General features: G+C 41.4%; 1 protein-coding gene across 1 annotated transcript in view; it reads right to left on the reverse strand.

The window, feature by feature from the left end:
- Positions 1 to 16656, reverse strand: part of LOC118780125 (N-terminal EF-hand calcium-binding protein 1-like) — a 43137-nt gene extending 26481 nt beyond the window's left edge. The window contains exons 1-2 of the mRNA XM_036532444.1: positions 16378 to 16656; positions 3846 to 3870 (exon numbers count right to left, since the gene is read on the reverse strand). Coding sequence (XP_036388337.1) covers positions 3846 to 3870; positions 16378 to 16503 — 151 coding nt within the window. The 5' untranslated portion in view covers positions 16504 to 16656. The remainder of the gene's footprint in view (positions 1 to 3845; positions 3871 to 16377) is intronic.
- Between the last annotated feature and the right edge of the window lie 2250 nt (positions 16657 to 18906).

Here is an 18906-nt window from a genome sequence, read left to right on the forward strand (position 1 = left end):
CCTGGCTGCCCTTGCCACTGACATGTCACCAAACCTTTCTGTTTGTTGTCTCATTAAGTGGATGCTCACAAGGGAGAGGTCAGGGCGTGAAAGCTATTCCCAATATCAATCTGTCTGAAACACCTGATTCATGTGCAAGCGTAGCCATTGCCTTGTCCCCTCATGACACTGAGGTCCTCTCCCACAGGCAGTTCCAAACAGCTGGAGATTCCAGCTAAACCCAGGGCGCTGCTCAGATACCACTTGACCTGTTTCCTACTGTACTTATGTCAACTCTCTTCCTGTAGTGCCCTGAGAGGGCCCTGTGACAAGCTACTTCAAGGCAAGAGCACTCAGAAGAACCACTCTACTCAAGATGGTCAGGTCCAAGAGGGAGAGGAGGAAGCTGGAATGTAGGAGGGCTGTTAGCAAGAGTCTGATGTGTGGCTAAACAATATACCTCTTCTTCTTCATCTTATTCCTCTTTTACTAATTTATTCTCTTCTGACACTATCATTGAGGCTGCCCACTGCCCTTTGTCCCTGCTCTTGGCAGGTCCTGGTTTGATGTGTCTGCTTTTTGCTCTTGTGTTTTTGTGAATGTTCTGTTGTGTCAACGCCGTGCCTCTTTCAAAGGACCACAAGGCTGGTAACTCCAGACCCTCGGCTGAACTGAGCAGCCTGAGCAGTGGACGCAGTCCGTCGCCATGGGTTTGCCGTGCACAGGAGATGAGAGTGCCTCAATTCCATGGTCCGATCTCAACACTCCTCCCCTGCTCCCGCGGGGACCGGCAGTGCTGCTGTCAGACCGGATCACCTCGTGCTGCGAGAGATCCGCCGCCCCATTGGCCGCTTCCGTCCGAAGGGGGCCTCCCGGCCAAGGTGAGAGGGGAGGGCAGGCGTCCACTCGCCGCGCCTCACTCGCTCCTCAACGTCTTTCGCAGAGCGGTCATCGGCGCATTTTAATTTAGCTCCCCCTGCCTCAGCAGATCTCCCCATGGGTGACACACTGCTGACAGACCCTCGCTGAGCCGTGAGAGGAAGAAACATTCACAGTAGATTCTTGAAATGTTGGAAACATAGTGGCTGTTTCTTCACAATGAGAGATTGTTTAGCACATACTGTATGTCGCATGGAGTATAGCAAGGAATCCTTCTCTTGTGTAACCAGATGGCTCATGTAGCGTGGTGAATTAGAGCCACAGAGGGCATTACTGCCTACTCAGTGTAAGGAATTTTCTCTCAGCTGGATAATTAACCTGCATATAAAACTTTCCTTAAAACTGAAAATTCTAAACCAAGAGAAAGTGGAGATCTTGACTTTGTTTTTCCTTGTAGTGTTTAAAACCTTCAAACCATTACTGTTGAGTACAGTGGAAGTGCTACTCACGCGAGCTTACAGCATAGGAGCAAAAACTAGTGGAAAGTCGTGCGAACAGTAGAATTGAAATAATTCATTCTGAGTTACCCAAGACACATCACTCTGCACAGTGGCAGAAATTTGTGTAGAACATGACTCCACAGGGCAGAAACACTCTCTGCTGCCTCGTCCTGTTCAGCCTTGAAAGAAGGCGACTCCAGGCGAGGAGGAGGCTCTGCTTAAGTAGGCCAACATCGTTTGCTCTGGGCGCTATGACAGCTCGGGCCCTCGGGCTAACCAACATACATTTCCAAGCCAGGGAACTTGGGCGCTCTCATGAGGGAGCTAACAATACCCCCAGACACCCTGAGCTCGCAAAACACAATGGATGCTTGAGGGGGACACTACCCACATCACCTCCTTACATAATGTTCCAGCCCGGGGAAAGAGTACTTGATTGCGCGACCATGCATTCATTAACACTCCAATTAGAATTCACTTGTCATTCTGATGTAGCTCAGAGGGTGTGCCGTAGCAGAACATGAACGAAACAGAAAGTACAATCACCCATACATTTACTGCATTTCCAGTCAGTGAGCCTGCTTCTTACTCATCGCCAATTCGCTTTACTTAGGCCCCAACTGACAAAGCACAAACATGGTTTCTTTACAGCAGATGACGTCCTTGTACTTTTTGAGATAGCATCTGTTGAAGGCTGTTCCATTCTACAGAGAATGTCTGGTTGAAATGAAACAGCTTCACTCCTTGTCGTCCATCCAAATGAGTGAGTCAGAATATACATTAAATCCTGGGACCCCTCTAAATTATGTGTTCACAGCTCTGAAAGCCAATGCTTACAAACAAAACTCGTGTGAAAGGCCGAGAGAACAAACAGCCTGTTAAACACAATGCAGCTCGGCCAACGATCGTGAAGAGGGGGACAGAATGAATGAGAATAAAGCAAAGGCCACATGTTGGTTGCTTTGACCTTCACAGCACAGGTTCATGTGTGTCACAGCTAAATGTCAGTAAAGAAAGGGATATCATCGAAATGACAGCGATGTCAATATGAAGAAGCGTGGGGCTGAATTACAGGCTTCTGTTGTCTGTGTTAGCAGAACATTTATAGCATTCTCGTCCAGCTGTTTCTCACCCCAAAGAGAACAGTAAAACCAGCTAAATTGATCACAATAATCTTCCATCTGTCAGTGCTAAGCAGCAATGATGTTGACTCTAAAAGCGTGAGTGTACCAGAGGATTCTCCATGGCAATAAATGGAACACTGAAATTTGATTGCTGTCGTGGCTGTGGTATTGATTGTAACCTCAGGTAGGACAGACAGCGTCTGTTAGCTTGAATGGCCCTTCATTCTATTGCTCTGTCTTCCAGGAACTCATCTTGACTGCCTTTGCCTGGGGTCAGGGAATAATTTCTTCTCCATTTTTTCCAGATTGGCTTTGGGATGAGAACATACTGCGTCCAGTGTTTTTTTGTGACAATGCACGGCAGCAAGCGCATTTTCTTTGATTGATTGATTGACTGACTGATCCATCAATCCAGCCGTCAAATGATTGCCTAAGTCATTTCCTCCAAAAAATCCCACTAAGAGATTATTTTACAATAGCTAAGATAGCTGCCAAGATAGCCAATCTAAATGTGCTAAAAGCTCGCACAAGGACGGGTGTTCTAGCCGTACATGTCAGAAATTCAGACACGTTGATTATTATCCCTTTGGCTGAATTCTTGGTTTACAAAGCACAACATTATGAGAGGAATAGTTCAAGAGGAGCTGCCGATTTTCTTCAGCCTGCGTATTTACAAGGCTGTGGGTTGTCAATCTTGCCGCTTGTTATCGCAGCGCGGCCTCTCATCTTCCCCATAATGCACTGTGCTGTCGCTGTCTAGTTACATCTGAGCCATTGTTAGATCACAGCGAAGGAAGATATGGTTTGGATGGTTCTTTTGCCAAGGAACCGGCAGCTACGTGTTCGTCGAGCCTTTGATATAATCAAGCCCTGCATCAGTAGCTGCTCAGCTACAGTACTTCTTTTATCTCTTTCATTCCTTTTTTCACCAGATAACACTTTAAATCAGGGAGAGAAAAAGACGCTGTAATTAAGGACCTTTCTTCAAGAACATATGCCAATTATTCTGAAAAGTTAAAACTCTGCAAAGACCCAGTGGTGATAACTTTAATCTGTTGCTTCTCCTGTTGCTACTTTGTTTAGGTTGTTAAAAGTTAATTTGGGCAGAAATGGATGCACGCCTTAGCTGAAACATGACACAGCAACTCACTGGGGCGGGAATTTAATTTTTAATGAAATCCTGGCAATTAATGTGACCAATTTAGCCAACTCTTGGTTATTTCAAAGTAAAACAGAGACATTTACACTGATCTGTTAGACAGAAGGAACAAGCAAATATAGTGTTTGGGATATAGGAATGGTGGGACATCAGTATTAATCTTAATTTATTTGGCACAAATTTGAAGAACAGATTTTTACTCACCATTTTTGTCAGCACGGCGAAATATCTGAAAACACAAAAATAGAAATGATTATATGATTTGAAATGATTTGATTATATTTTTATCACTCAAGGACAAGAATGTTAATCATGGACAAGAACAATTATGCCTCCAGCTGAGCTTTATCATGGTTTCTCCCAAGAAGACCATTTAATTCTGGAATAAAATTAATTATTTGTGAGAAATGCTACTGTCCTCTGTGCAATGCTAATGAGATCAAAAGAAGCAAAAAAAAAAAATTCAATATGTGTGTGTGAACACATGGATGTATGTGTGTGTGTATGTATATGTATATGTACATATACATATGCATTTTCAGACATTTCAATCAATATGAAAGAAGTCACACAGTGGCTTTTAAAATATTTTTCAGGGATGGAGGCCGTCTTTCCGCTGCAGTGTTATTCCCATGTGATGAACTCTTAAAGGCTGGGGCAAACGTACTTTTATTGTCACTATTTCCAGTTGTAAGTATATGAGTGCTTTGGTAGAAATGCATCCTTTCAAAAATACTATTTGTTTGTTTGTGTGTGTGTGTGTGTGTGTGTGTGTGTGTGTGTGTGTATGTGGTTTCCTGAGAGGGAGTGAGGAGGAACAAGGAATTAGGCAAATGAAATTATTTTCAATCAGGTCTGTGTTTGTTTGTCTGTGTGTTCATCAATACCAAGGTATGAAATCATGATTTTTTTTTTCAGTTTTATTTCAGAGGAGATTTTTATTTTCCCACATTAAGCCATTAAGCAGTATAATTCCATCACATATGTGCTAAGCAATGGACATTTTTGTAACCATAGGAACAGTGTAGTCTTGAGCATCAACAGTGTAACTTGATCATTAGCACACTTTAAGAAACTGTAGTGGCATCTCTGGCAGGCTGAGTGACAAGCTTTACCATTGAAAGACATGAGAGATAAACATCTTGTCATCCTGCTATCTTTGATGCTGTTTAAATGTCCTTCTCTCAATGTACCTGTCTGACTAGGGAACAATGAAAAAGTGTGATCATCATTTCATTTCCACACAAAACTGCAGGCCAGGGACTGATGGGAAATGTGCATAATTGACATCGGGTTCCATTATAACTAAATCGTCGGGAGGTGGACACTGCAAACAGCGTAACTGGCAGTGGCTATGTAGGGTCAGTCCGTGTGGCAGCCTCCCACAGGAGAGAAATCACTGTCAAGGCAGAGCGGACACAACGGACATCAATCAGAGTTTAGCAAGAGGGGAGGACTGCGCATTCTCTGACCCAGGCACTTTCTGCTCCTGCCACTAATGAATCTGCTGGAAGGTAGCCATGATCTGTCCATCAGGGCTTTACAACAGAGCTCACAGCAGCCCGCACCAGACTCATGGGGCATCAGTACACCAAGCACGCAGTGTTACTTTGGCACTTCCTGTTGCTTCCTCCCTCCTTTGGAATTGCAAATCCAGTATTACTGCTTTTTTAATACACGAAGCCAGAGAGACGGATGATGCAGGTCCTTGTGTTGTTGCCAGACAGCATAAATAAATCTAATGAAACGGTAAATGTGACAGACCACACTAATGTCCCCAAGAAGCGAGGACACTCAGGAAATGAAACAGGAAATGATGTGAGACCATCCGCAGTGCCACAACGTTAATGATGCATAAAACTTCACTAATCCTGAGACGCATTTTTAATGGATAAGTTAAAAGTATGCCAATAGCTTTTTTGTAGCAGAAATCCACTCAAGAGTCACTGTGTCATTTGTTTTACTTTTTAGTAGATACACTTAATTTTATTAGTCAAATTCCCTTTCTAATCACTACCATTATGTGGAGCAAACTGATGAAGCCATTAAATTCAGTATGTAGAGAATGGACATCCATGTTGAAATAAGTCACACATTATTATGATTAGCTATTTGTGGAGAAAGTACCAATGAGTGACACATGGCCAACAAGTATGAATATGAACTAAATGTAACATTTGTCATGAAAGTATCCGTGAGTAGCTAGAAACAATACATACTAATAAAAATTAAAATAAAAAATACAAGGATTTTGCCATGATGATTAAATTGTAGGGGAAAATGTTTTCTTCATTCAAAGTATATAAAATGTTTTAGCATTCTACACCATTGGAAAAGTTTCCAAAAGATGTTAAAATTCTAATGATGTCATTCAGGGAAGACAGGCATGAATGTTATTCCTTTGAAGAACTGTGAGCAGAGTTCAGAGTTAGAGTGCTGGACTCTGGATCTGAGGGTTCTGGATATAGGTCCTCTATGGGACCTGGATATCATACCATCTGGCACACCTTCAATCAGAGAGAAAAAAGTCTTGTGTCCTAGAAATAGTTTAACAATAACTGTCACTACAGACTTAAGGAAATCTAATTAAACCAAGATTGATTTACTGCCAAAGCTGATAGCATGTTTAAAGTAATTTGCTCTTTTAATTTAAGACAACTAATGGACACAATGCGCCTGGCAGTTCTTATTATTACTACCGTTTTATCACTATACTTACTATTGTTATGATTATTGCTGAGAAGAGGAAGAAGAATATAAGGGTCTTGAAAGCATCTGGTGTGGAGTAATGGGTAAGCAGCAATAGCACAAGGCCTATGTTGGGAACTTCAAAGTACAGAATTCATCAGACGGCCATTTACTGCCTGCAAGCTGGCAGAGACCCATCTGAAAGAGCCCTTCAGAACAACCTCTCTGACTCCAGTGGCCTGGCCACCGCCATGTTGACATCGCGTAGAACAATCTCAGTTTCAGCCTTCGTGAAAAGAGATCGCTCCGTATCTCAAGCTGCAATGGACGGAGCGAGACTCTGCCCGAAAAGCAAGAGCAGATGAAGCCAGGCTGCAAAATAAATCCAATATTATTCGTCAAGCAGCAGCGTATTTAGCGCACGATTGCCGTTATTTTCTGGGAGAGCAAGCACACCAGGGGTGAGAAGACTCCGACAGCTGTTACGTGATGTGCCTTTGGGCACATGTTGATAACTCTAATGAGTCCTCTGGGGCCAGTCCAGCACAGCAAAGTTCAGCTCATTGCAGACACGTGCAAGGGCAGCGCAGGAGTGCGGCTCTGCTAGCCCATAATGGTGAATGGCTAACCAGAGTAAATAGACTGCCGGTAACCTAAAGTGGGTGAAAGCTGTTCCAGCGTTAATGGCGATGAAGCGCTCATGTTTGGAACACTGTGCTGCTACCCCATCAGCTGCTGTGTACTCTGGGCTATCGCTCCCTTGGCTAATGTCAGCGAGGGGGCCATTGCTTGATATGTGTTCTTTAAAAAGAACATAGACTGTTCTGGTTGCGCTGCTGGCTGTAGCATACACACACCCCTGTCAATCAACTACCTTTAGCAAAGCCTGGATCAATGTGAGCAGACCCCAAAGGGCACCATTATGGGTGAACTGAGGCCAATGCAATGATGATGAGGATGATGATGGAAACTGTTATTATTACAATTATTGTCATAATTATTGCTTTTGTTATGACATTTAGATGATCCTCATACCCAAGAGAAAATATAATGTATGACAGGACTTCAACAACAAATCTGACATTGTGTTTTATGAAGAAATTAATGCTATTACTGAAAACAGGAATACTGTGAAGTTTACATGCACAAAAAGAAGGACAAGACTGACTCAATGACTAGAGGCTGCAGGTGACTGCAAGGCTTTCCAGCTTTAACGCTGTGTGTGAGAAACATAGCAAGTATGAGGTGAATGAGTAAATTCTGATAAAACGTAAAAATGATGGCCATATTGTGTGTACGCAGGGTCAAAGTGTTATGAAACCAGTTTACACACATCTAGAAGTTTCCTCTCACAGCTAAACCACAGAAACAAGAGAGGGTTGATTGAATGCTGAGAAGTATGGCAACCATTTTGTGCATGAATTATGTCCTTGTGCAATGTAAAATATTTCAGGTATATCCTGACACAGAATTATGAATATGCTATATTCGGTCATGAAATACCATGAGCAGTTACTCAACAGTCACATTTAAGGATCACAGTTGGATTAGGCTGGATGAGGTCAGACACCTAAACATCTAAATATGGACTTACACATACATCAAAACAACACTGCACACTTCTACATTCACAACTCCAGGCATGATAAATGTGACAAGGATGAGAGCGCTGTCAGATGTTACTGACGTGTGGAAAGCCAATTTAGTGTCGGGGGTTTATATCGGAGGGGACCTTGGACCTACTGCAACGCTGCCCATTTACTGACCAGATTTTCAGCTCCATGAAATTAACATTGAATATGCTGTCTCTGCTGGCTCATTATGAATATTTATGAAGGTATGTGGTAAAAGACAGACCATCCATAGCCAGCACAATCAGCGTAGACAGAACTGGAACCTCCAATTACCAGCTGGATCCTCCTTGACAAGGAAGGACAGAACAGGAGCGACGCAGTAGCTGAGTATCTGGTCAGTGTATGGATCACTTGATTTCATGCATATCAACAGACTGTGACCAATACATGTGAGAAATTTGAGCAAAAGTAGGTGATACTATCCAAAACTGCGCAAGAGAGAAAAAGTAGCTGAAAGCAAAGAAAAAATATATGAACAAAACAACAGGCTTTCTGCCATTTCAGGTTAAGAAAATATACCCTGGAGGAGAGGTCTGAGGCAATCAGAGAATTAGAGGAGCTAAAAGAAAGAAAAAACTGCATTCTCTGCATAGAAGTGATAGGAGCAGCCATCCGAAGCAATGAGAAGATACAGAGAGGAAAAGTACTGAGAAAACAGGACTGAGAGCATGATTAGTATTCTCATTCCACTATTATAATAGTCTGGAAATTGAAAGCAATGAATGGGCAAACCTTTGTGTGTGCATACAATCACACACACACACACCATGCACAGAGGCATGGGCACACTTATACACACACACACACACACACACACACACACAAGCACATACATTCATGTACATTCACAAGCACACACACACAAGTAACTAATAATGCTCAGAAAATTGTGATAAGCACTTCAGTCAGATTCTGATTGACACTAAAAGGAGCATCTAAAATTGATCAATAAATGCATTCAACCTATCAGCTAAATCTGACCCCATCTCAAAAGCTGGAGTCAAGGCAGCCCTGTCCAGTGATTGCACAGCTCCAACCACTTTTTCTTAGATTGGTCTCCACCGTGTTGGCAGTTAACTGTTTCAAGACACCCTCTGGAAACCTTCCAGCTATCAGGCTGTCCCTCCCATTGTAACTAAAGACGGCGCTGAGCAGAGAGTCATGCTTCTGAAGTAAACAGCCATCACATCTTGTGCCAAGTGAGATTCATAATGACAAAGCATCCGTTTACCGCTAATTTACTCACTGATCTTCTCTGTGGAGATATTTTCAAGTCAGATAATGATGGAAAGGGTGGCCTCTGCCTCCTACATGTGTCTCCTGAGCCAAACACCATCTGTTCCCTCATGAACATTTCGCTTTAGTCTTCTGTGAACCAGTGCAAGACGTCAACACTGCCCGTCAAAAATAATTTTCTCTCAATAACTCATGTTAATCAAAGTTACGGAATATATTTTCAATCTATGCTGAAGAACACTGCATATATTTGAATTTACACCTTGACAATTGCAATTGCATGTATAATTCAAATACCGTGTATTGCAAATTACTTTCTATAATAAATGGTATCAAAAATTGACTGATTGTATATTATATTAAATGTATGTTGACAAGAATATGTATATTCATTATATTCATATTCCATATATCTTAGATGTCTTATATTCTTTGACATTTTTGTGAAGGTATTGAACCATAATTTACAATGTCATTTATGTAGATATACAGTTTCTAACACAGTCATGGCATTCTGAAGTGGCAAGGCAGTGTAATGCACACCAGTGCAAGTGTTTTAATGGACCATTTCACTGTTCTTAAACAGTGAAATGGTTTAAAACTGTGTTTACTTCTGATGACAACTGAAGTCAACTGAAGTCAACTGACATTTTCTGTACAAAACACACATGTATTGTTGAGGTAAGTGCCTAATTGAGAGGTTAGGATTCTAATCAAGTCGCCATTTCTCAGTGCCAATAACATAGGAAAAACAAATCATTGTATTTGTTACAGAGGTATTCTTTCCTCCCAATCCCTCAAAAAATAAAGTAAAATAATTTTCAATGATTTTCAATTGTTTTCAATGATTTTCAATGTTTCTTAATTATAACATGAAGGCTACCCTTTCATTCATGCTGCAAACAATACTGTGCTGTCAACGTATGGATGTAAGTCCGACATGAAGAGTTTTGCCTCGTGTCATTGGATGAGATTAGAAGGATTTAAATGTGTGGTGGGCGTGCTGATGTCAAAAGAATTCCAATAGCTTTGTGGACTTTACATTTAAAAGATATCTTGTATATATATATTGTCCCTTTGTCTCTAGGAGACCAAGAGTTTTGTATGTATTCCATCTGTCAGATAGGTTTCAATCAAGTGTGGTTTAGTGAAGAGAGTAAATGATGAAGAAAATGTACAAATACACTTACTACTGCAAAGCAAATACAAAGAAATGTTATGTCATTATGCAATACAGGTTTGATCATGGTGCTCCACCCACAGTTCAAGAATAGAAGTCTGAATGGCCCAATCACCTATCAATAAAACAGTTCCACCCCCCGCCCAGGTTCCACCCCCCAGCTCCATTATCTCTAAACCAGTTTAACCTACAACATGGCATAAAAAGGCAAATCATGCGGTCAATATCCCTTACAGCTTTAATCTATGTTTTAAAAGAGCATGCCTCATCTGGCAGTGAAAATATGTGGCATTATTAGGTTCATGAATTCAGATGCTCATAAATGCTTTGAGTCCTCTTCTGACACACTGAGGTTTCATTTGTGTTTCAAAATCCCTTAAAGTTTAAAACACCCAGTGAATGTTGTGTCTTGTGGTAGCAGCCTACGGTTCATTTAACAGCCTGGGCGCATGGACAAAATAAATCACACCTCATGAACATATGTGATAAATGGCTACTTTTCATGAAGGCTACACAAATGCCCCCTGAGCACCCAGGCTATTTAGTTTTCTCTTAATCTCCCATGCATTGGTCATTGCTTGTGCAAGGCTGAACAGTCTATTTTCCGCAGCGTAATACTGTTTGCAGATAATATGCCGTATCAGTTTACGTAAAGGTCATTGCTTCCCAGGGTATTAATGTATTCTACTGTCACTCTCCTAGCCGTTTAGACAGTAGGAAACTTGGGTCCCTTAGACATTTTGCTTTTGAGCAGAAAGGGTGAGACAGTTCACAGCGAGATGGGCTTTTAAAAAGGCGGAGAATAAGTATAATCTCATTGCGACATCATTATCTTTTCTGGTGCGCTGTTAAAGAAAACTTACAGGGAAACATCTTGAAGAATCTCAGTATGTGATGTATGCCAGAGGAGCACTAGACTTTTGATGCTATCCCTCTGCTTTGGAATAATATAGAGATGGCAACAACGGGCAGAAACTCTTAAACTGCATGGTTCATTGCTCACATGAGAATTAAACAACAATCCCTCTTTAGAATGCATAAAGAATCATGCATTCTGAAATATTCACAGGATTCCAGCCATACCTTCTTTTGCAGTCAAATCTCTCCTGACTTAGTGGGCGTTCTCTTAAGTCCAACACTGTGGCTTATTGTGTAGTATTAAAGTAGAACAGCATTCATAAAGCATGGACCATTACAAATATTTACAAAATTACACAACATTATAAAGCAGAGCCTATACAGAAAATGCCCTATTTTACAGATACAGTTTAGTATACTTTTCATAGCTGTCTAGTGGCCAGATAGGATCTGTAGCTGCCAGATAAGAATATAGCAATTATACAAGACAGACAGCCAGCCCAGGTTTAGCTTTACTCACTGCTGGTGTATCAGGCAAGAGGATAGCCGTACTTGTTATTATTAAGATTGTAAATCTAAGTAACACAGTACTGATATTGGCAATTTAAAAAGTGACAATAAGTAACAATACACAGAGGAGTTAAAAATAGCCAAGCCTTTTAGACAAAGCCTGATGATAAACAGGTGTAATTTTAAGCAATTTGATGTGTTTGTATCAATCTGTACTAATGGAGTGATTAACAACCATGACTTCCAAGTGGCTTCTATAAAATGCAACAAATACCAACAACATGCTTTGCTGTGGTTCCCCTGCATCACCCTTTCCAAGAAGTTATGCATCTCAAAAATATTCCTCAGAATCTCCAGAATCACAGCCTTGCGCACAGTATCTGAATTTAGATTGGAAATAATTATCATGTTAGAGCTGTTATTTTGCAGCCATATGTCGGAATCAAACCTGCTAATGACAATATAATGGAAGCGGGAAAAAACAGGTTCCTTATCTTACAGTTCCCTCATACAAAAATTCATTGTTAACAATGAATTGAAAAAACCTACACTTGAAATGCTAGATAGTGCTCTCCAGCCTGCTAACCTCAGAAAAACAGGGACTGCCCAGCGCCTACGCTCTTTTAGTCTTTTAGAATTAATTTGGCTTTGGATTATAAGCACATCATATACCACACATTACCAAAACAGCTTCTGTGACCTTTCCCCCCCTTCACCCTTTAACACCTCCCTTCTGTTTGACTTCACAACCCCTTAATGATGCCACATACATACAAAAACACATACAACTACTGTATCACAGAGATATCTACGGATCTAATCCGTTTACTGTGCTATCCTCCTCCTGTGTAATCTAGTATACACTTCTGATGTTCTGAGTCACTATAGCATACGAAGATCATGAAAATACATTAGTCTCTGCTTACACAGAATTCATGAGGAGGTTACTGGCACCATGATGTAATTTTCTGGGCTACTGCCCAGCCCAGTTTGATGCAATCACTCATTCATCCAAGAACTGGAATTCCAGTAATAATGTGAGACTAGTTCTTATGGGAAGCACTACAGTTTACACAAACGCCACACTTCTGCAAAAAAGGTGTCACCTGGATTTGGGGTGCTTCCAGGTAACATCCTCCATCATGAATCTAACTGAATTAGATGTTAATGTTGTTAATTTGGTTAATTGGATGAATTAAGTATGCTGTTAATGATCATTTACAACATCATTACCATGCGCATAACCATAATTAATTGACAATAATATTTCTTCATGAACTACTTATTGAAGGAGTAAGCGCATCACAGAAACCAAACCCTCTCCCTGAGACCCACTCTATTACAGGAAGCGATTTTAATCTCCCAGTGGTCCCCATATGCCTGTACAGCTGAAGGCAATGGAAGAAACGAGGATAAAGCTAGCTGGAACGACTAAAGTGAGGTTCCTCTCTGTTGTGCGGTGTGATCGGTACCCCCCCTCCTTAGATGTTTACTGTAAGTACGCCCGTGTGCCTAGCGCGTGCTATTATTATCTCTCGCAGCAGAATAGCCATGGGCCTAAAATGCAGGGTTGCCAACACTAAATGTGTTACTACCCAGTGAGGGACTGAAAATAGCGCTGGAGGGGAGGCACGTAAAGCCAAACCTCTATCTCAGAGGATTAGAAGCAGTTCTAGGGGACAGGCAAAATATTTGAAAAATAACTGTTTTGGGTCACTGCAGCTTAAAGAGGTAGTATGTTTTAATCACAAAAGAAGAGAGGACAGACAGCCATGCCTTATTTCAAAAGTCTGAGTGCTTAAGCTACCCTTCTATTTTAACTGCAATTTTTAATATTGCTCCACATTTCCTTTCATCTGTTTATTGAGTGGGTATATTGAGTTGTCTCTTCATGATTAAGGTCTGCATCTTTCATCCAAATCTCCTATGCACTCTCCTAGGTCTGACAATCACAGGCAATATTCGCTGGAGAAAATGTGACAGGGGCATCAATATCGGAGCCTTAAAATGCCATCAAGGAATCTATAATAGGTATGAGATTTGTTTTTCACCTCTTGAGAGTTTAAATGAGCTTTATAGTGACTAGAAGCAGGGTAATGAGGATGCATGTGAACTGATATCTGTGTATTTTGCTGCATTGTAATGTGAGGAAGAGAAGATAATTGGATACTGTAAACTTTGGTTTCTGCTGCAGCGTTCAATTTCCAATCGCATTCTCCTCTGACAAAGACACAACAGAGGCTCAAAGAACTGAATTCAGATACAACAACAGAGGAAAAGCCTTGTAAGAAATGACAGCTTTTGTGGGCGTGAGAATGCAATGCAAGAATGCTTTGAACCCAGGACAGAAGCTACTGTGATGGAATAGTGAAGGACCTCCATGTGGCGTTAAACAGTATTAGCACCTGACGCCAGAGAAAATGTCCATCATTAATCTCACCCTGGGGTAGAGGAGTACAATAAATTCCCTTTTCCAGAGCTGCCTGCTCAACGGAAATGGACTGAGGTGACTGCTGCCCCCCTGCTGGCCACAGCTGGAAACTGCAAACTGGATTAAATTCTCGAGCGTGTCTGAAGCGGAACCCGAGCGCTGTGGCAAATCGCATGGTGGCACTTTGAGTGGAACCTTGATCCCACAAACGGGAGCGTGCAGGAGTGGTTGCTCCGTCCCCTGTGAGGCGCACGGCACAAATACAGCTTACATAACAGATGCGTGAGCGCGGCTGCCGCACTTTCACGGAACACAAAAAGATTATTTTTGGTTCAGTGGCGGCTGCCTCTCTGTTTACCCTGGCATATGGGACAACTCTATGGGAAGGCATGTAGACGAGGATTGGATGCAGAGCGCATTTGCCTGATGCCAGCTGCCATCCTGTCTGGCAAATTAAAACACAAACAGAAGTCGCTTCAGGAAAGTGTGAAGCGAACTCTGTCTGGAGGATCCTCCAATCAGCTGACAGATGTGGGTCCACCTGATAGCCTCCAGGCCCTGCAAAAAATGCCCACCCCTCCCGTCTTACAGAACAACCCCTGCTGCCTTTTGGTTCCTGCCCCCACCCCCACCTCTACACCCACACAACTTCCAGATCCGCCCCTGCACCCTCCAGGCTCACCCCGTAGCAGGGCCAGGCTTAAGCATGCAGAGGCGCCAGCTGCCCCTCTCTCCATGCCCCCTCTCCAGGAAACGGATGGCTGCATCCCATGATTCTACCCAGAGGCGGGACTTGGATCGTGACCAGAACACAGAGTACTGTCATCCTACAGCCACATGGCCCATGTATATTGGATTGGATGTGTTTGTTTTATCAGCGCCTTTCAAACCAGCCACACACTTGGCCACACCCACAACTGGGGGCCACCCAGGAAGGAGTTAATCCATGTCCTCCTGGCCTTCAGAAACTTGCAGGCCAACGTGTGCAGTGCTTTTAGCAAGTATCCACCACGACAATGGAATATGAGCTCCATTTATTCCCTGGAGTTTGGATTTCCGAATAAACCTCCCAGAATACATTCTTCTGGTCCTGTTCTATTTGAGTGCCAATCAGTGACCGTTCCTCATCAGCTGCACTCTTAGTTGGTAAGTGCTGTATGATTACAATGGCACCACCAGGCCAATCAGCCAAGTTCTCTGCTCTGGTGGACCATAATAATATAAATAAAAAAAGACATTAATATTATGTGCACGCTTGCTGTTACCCATTCCATTTCACATTTGATTAGGTTGAACTAATTGGAGGATGCTGTCCCCCACAGCTTGCAAATCATGAAACCAAGATTTTATCCTTACAATTCAAGAGCCAGAAAGTACCTGGACCTGAGGTTGCCAGTTTACAGTCAAAATTCTTCACACCTCTGTACCCAGAGAAGTGGTGTACCTCACGTTGATATGTGTACATATTCTTAATAAGCCTGGGCCACCAATTTGGTTTTGATTGAAATACATGAAATGCCAGATGCAATTGGGAGTACCCTACCATGAACTAAATTTTAAAGACAATATTGGTGAATTTATTTTTTACACAACCACACACCTCAATGTAACGTATATCCTTTCAATTTTGGAATTGTAACACTTACTCCAAATATACATGTTGTATTGTGCTATGGTAATTGTAAACTATTGTAAACAGCTCTTTGTAACGATGTAGTTTACAAACTGATGTCTTCCCTTTTTTTCTTAAGTTACATTTTATATATTTTCTTTAGCGGCATTATTGGTTGAAAGCTATGGCCAATTTTCAGTCGGCTTTGATGATTATTGACCATAATCTGCGGTCAGCGGTATGTGAATGCAAATTTGCCTTCAATTATCTAGCCTGTTTTTTTTTCGAAAAATATAAACTGTAGTGCCGTATATATGTTGATAACTGTTTCATTTAAACTTATTCTGCCAAACGTACTCATAACACTGTCATTTGTCATTGACATATTTTTGCCGAGTCAATTGCATCCTAATTGCACAAATGAACAATAGTTTCATTTTCTCTCACAACTCGCTTTTCAGACTGTAAATCTGTTTAGACTCTAATTAAGCTTTTTGACTGGCATTCGGACAGTACTTTCTTGTGCAGTATTTCGAAATTGCTTTGATTTATTCAGAAGAGAAGAGAATGTTTATTTAGCTACTTACGTCTTGAAAAATCGAGATTCCTTGAACAGGATTCTTTTCCAGGAGCTGTTGTTTTTGCTTGGAGTACAAGTGCTGCTGCTTAGCTGACTGAAGGCACATAGTGATAATCTCCGTGCATGCCATCATTTTTAGACACGCTAAAGAAGCGACTTTAATATTGCAGTATAGCCTATAAACTCCGAGCACGCAGTTTATGTCTGTTTTGTCCTTGGATTTCAGCGAGCTCTCGAGTGGTCACTGTCCGCTCTGTGGTGCTGAAATGCCGAGCCTCTGTCTCTAGGATGCTGCTGTGCGTTCACGCAACTTTCCTTGGTTAAAAATGTTACCCCGCCCTCGTCAGATATGATTGGCTGGAGCCCTGCTTGAGCAATGTGGTGTAGGAAGACCCTTTCTTGCGCATCTGTATTGCTGTTGTCTCACTTCCTTATACGCACATGCATATGATGAATTGTGTCTTTTTTTATTACGGTTTTTAAAACTCACTGTTTATGAGATAAGCACAGGCATAGCACCGTTAAAGCTTTACAGCTTTCCACTTCATTGTGTTCTATATGGATCTTAAGCTTATGAAAAAAGACACAACAGGAATGAACAGATTTAAGTCGTGTATATGTATGTATATGCAATTGATGGTTTCCAGATACTGCAGTAATTTAAGAGTGGTATGCATTTTGCTGCTGCCCAGAGCCTCAGGGCTCAACTGTTATAATACCAGGAGCGCCATCTCCTGGATTTTGCAAGCAAGTTTTCCACTTTGAGTTGGAATTTTAGCAAGATTTGTTTTTTCCATTACATGTAAGGTCTGTGGAAGTTAATTCTGTGATTTTTTGGTCAAAAATGAAAGACTAGCGACCCCTCTTTGGAAGAAGAACTTTAATATATTTGGTGTGAAATCAACACAACACTGGTATGGTGTTGACCTGGTGCTACCAGACCCTTAATGCACATGGGGAAAAATACATTAAAATTTAGACTGATATACTATAAGACTGTAAACAGTCTCATCTGCACACGTTTTAAGATACAAATACAACAATCTTTTGACCCACTCTGGGGCCATATGCAATGCAACATTTTATATTATGAACAATTTGTTAGGTTTAAAGAGATATGCATAGATATCTTGGATAGTTTAAGCATGTCACAAGTTGTGACCTGCCTGGCACTTGCTAGGGTTGCCTCCAAGTCATAAGGAAATTATGGTCCTTTGTGGAAGGTATGTGTTGCTAGAGGTATGTTTGTGCAAATAAAAGATAAAGCTGAAGGTGTTTCTAAATTCTGTTGTTCAAATAATTGCTTGTAGAGTAAATACATTGCTTCAAGACCTAGAACAATAAACTGGCCTTGCACTGAGACAGCTGCCCTAACTGTGGACTGAGGGTGGAATACAATGAGTCTTTTACTTTGTCTTTTTATGAGCTTTAAAACTACTCCCCTAACACATGAAGCAGATAATTGTCAAGACATTTCAAATGCAGGTCAATGTTCCACCAGCAACTCAATCAAACCTATACAACCATGATGAGTTTTAATGAAAGGCAGCAAAACTAGTGGATTTGATAAGGCTACTGTACCTCAAGGCCTGGCGATAGTCCCTGTTGACTTCCTTGCCTTGGTTTTCCTTCCTTTCCATGACACTTTTCCCTCTGTCTCAGAGGGTTACTATTTACTTTAGGAACTGCCTACAACACCCCCAGCCCCTCCACCTTGAAGACTGTAACATTAAGGCAAACCTGATTCTGAGGTCTCTTGCATGTGACAACTATCATCGGTGCATCAAGCAAGATGACATTGTGATAAAGAAAAGCTTTTCTGTCTGGATTAAAATGTAACAGCATGTAATCAGACAGCACACATGTATAGTATGGATTTGTCTTGTGTGGCTAGTATGTCCATGAAAGAGGATTTTAGTGTATTAGGCGGTAGGTGTGAGGACAGATACAACCAACGATTAATATTCACATCATGGATATGGAAAGATTTGAATTAGAACTTTGAATTTTAGCAGTTTTACTTCCTATGAATATTTGTAACTATTACCTGTTATCTTGAACTACTTTGTAAAATTTATACAGGCCTATGGTTGTGGGTATCTTTACCTCTAGACCTATTTAGTTTAAATTTTAAGTCAGTTTAAATAGGCTAGACTTGTGATATAAAGATCTTCCAGGTTCGGGTAAAGTATGAGGTCGGTATTATTTATCCATGACGACTTTCTGTAATCACTAACTTATTTCTTCATAGTACTGTTGTGGTGGGAAAACAAAATGCCATGGAGGGCAGTTACAATTCAGAACAACCTGGTGAGAAGCATTCATTCAACAGATTGCGTTTTTGACCAATCACATATCAAAGCGCTCCAAATACCCTCCAATCACATGTTGCGCCTGATGTTTAAAGAAGCAGTGTGCGCTCGTCCTTCCATGCTCTGATCCTGAATCGGCATCTCCCTATTACACAAAAAGATTTATGGTAGGATTACTTGTGAACAAACTGGCCATGGCAGAGGTAATAAATTGCCGGGGCAGA

This window comes from Megalops cyprinoides, chromosome 7 (assembly GCF_013368585.1).
Source record: "Megalops cyprinoides isolate fMegCyp1 chromosome 7, fMegCyp1.pri, whole genome shotgun sequence".
Lineage (NCBI taxonomy): Eukaryota > Metazoa > Chordata > Actinopteri > Elopiformes > Megalopidae > Megalops > Megalops cyprinoides.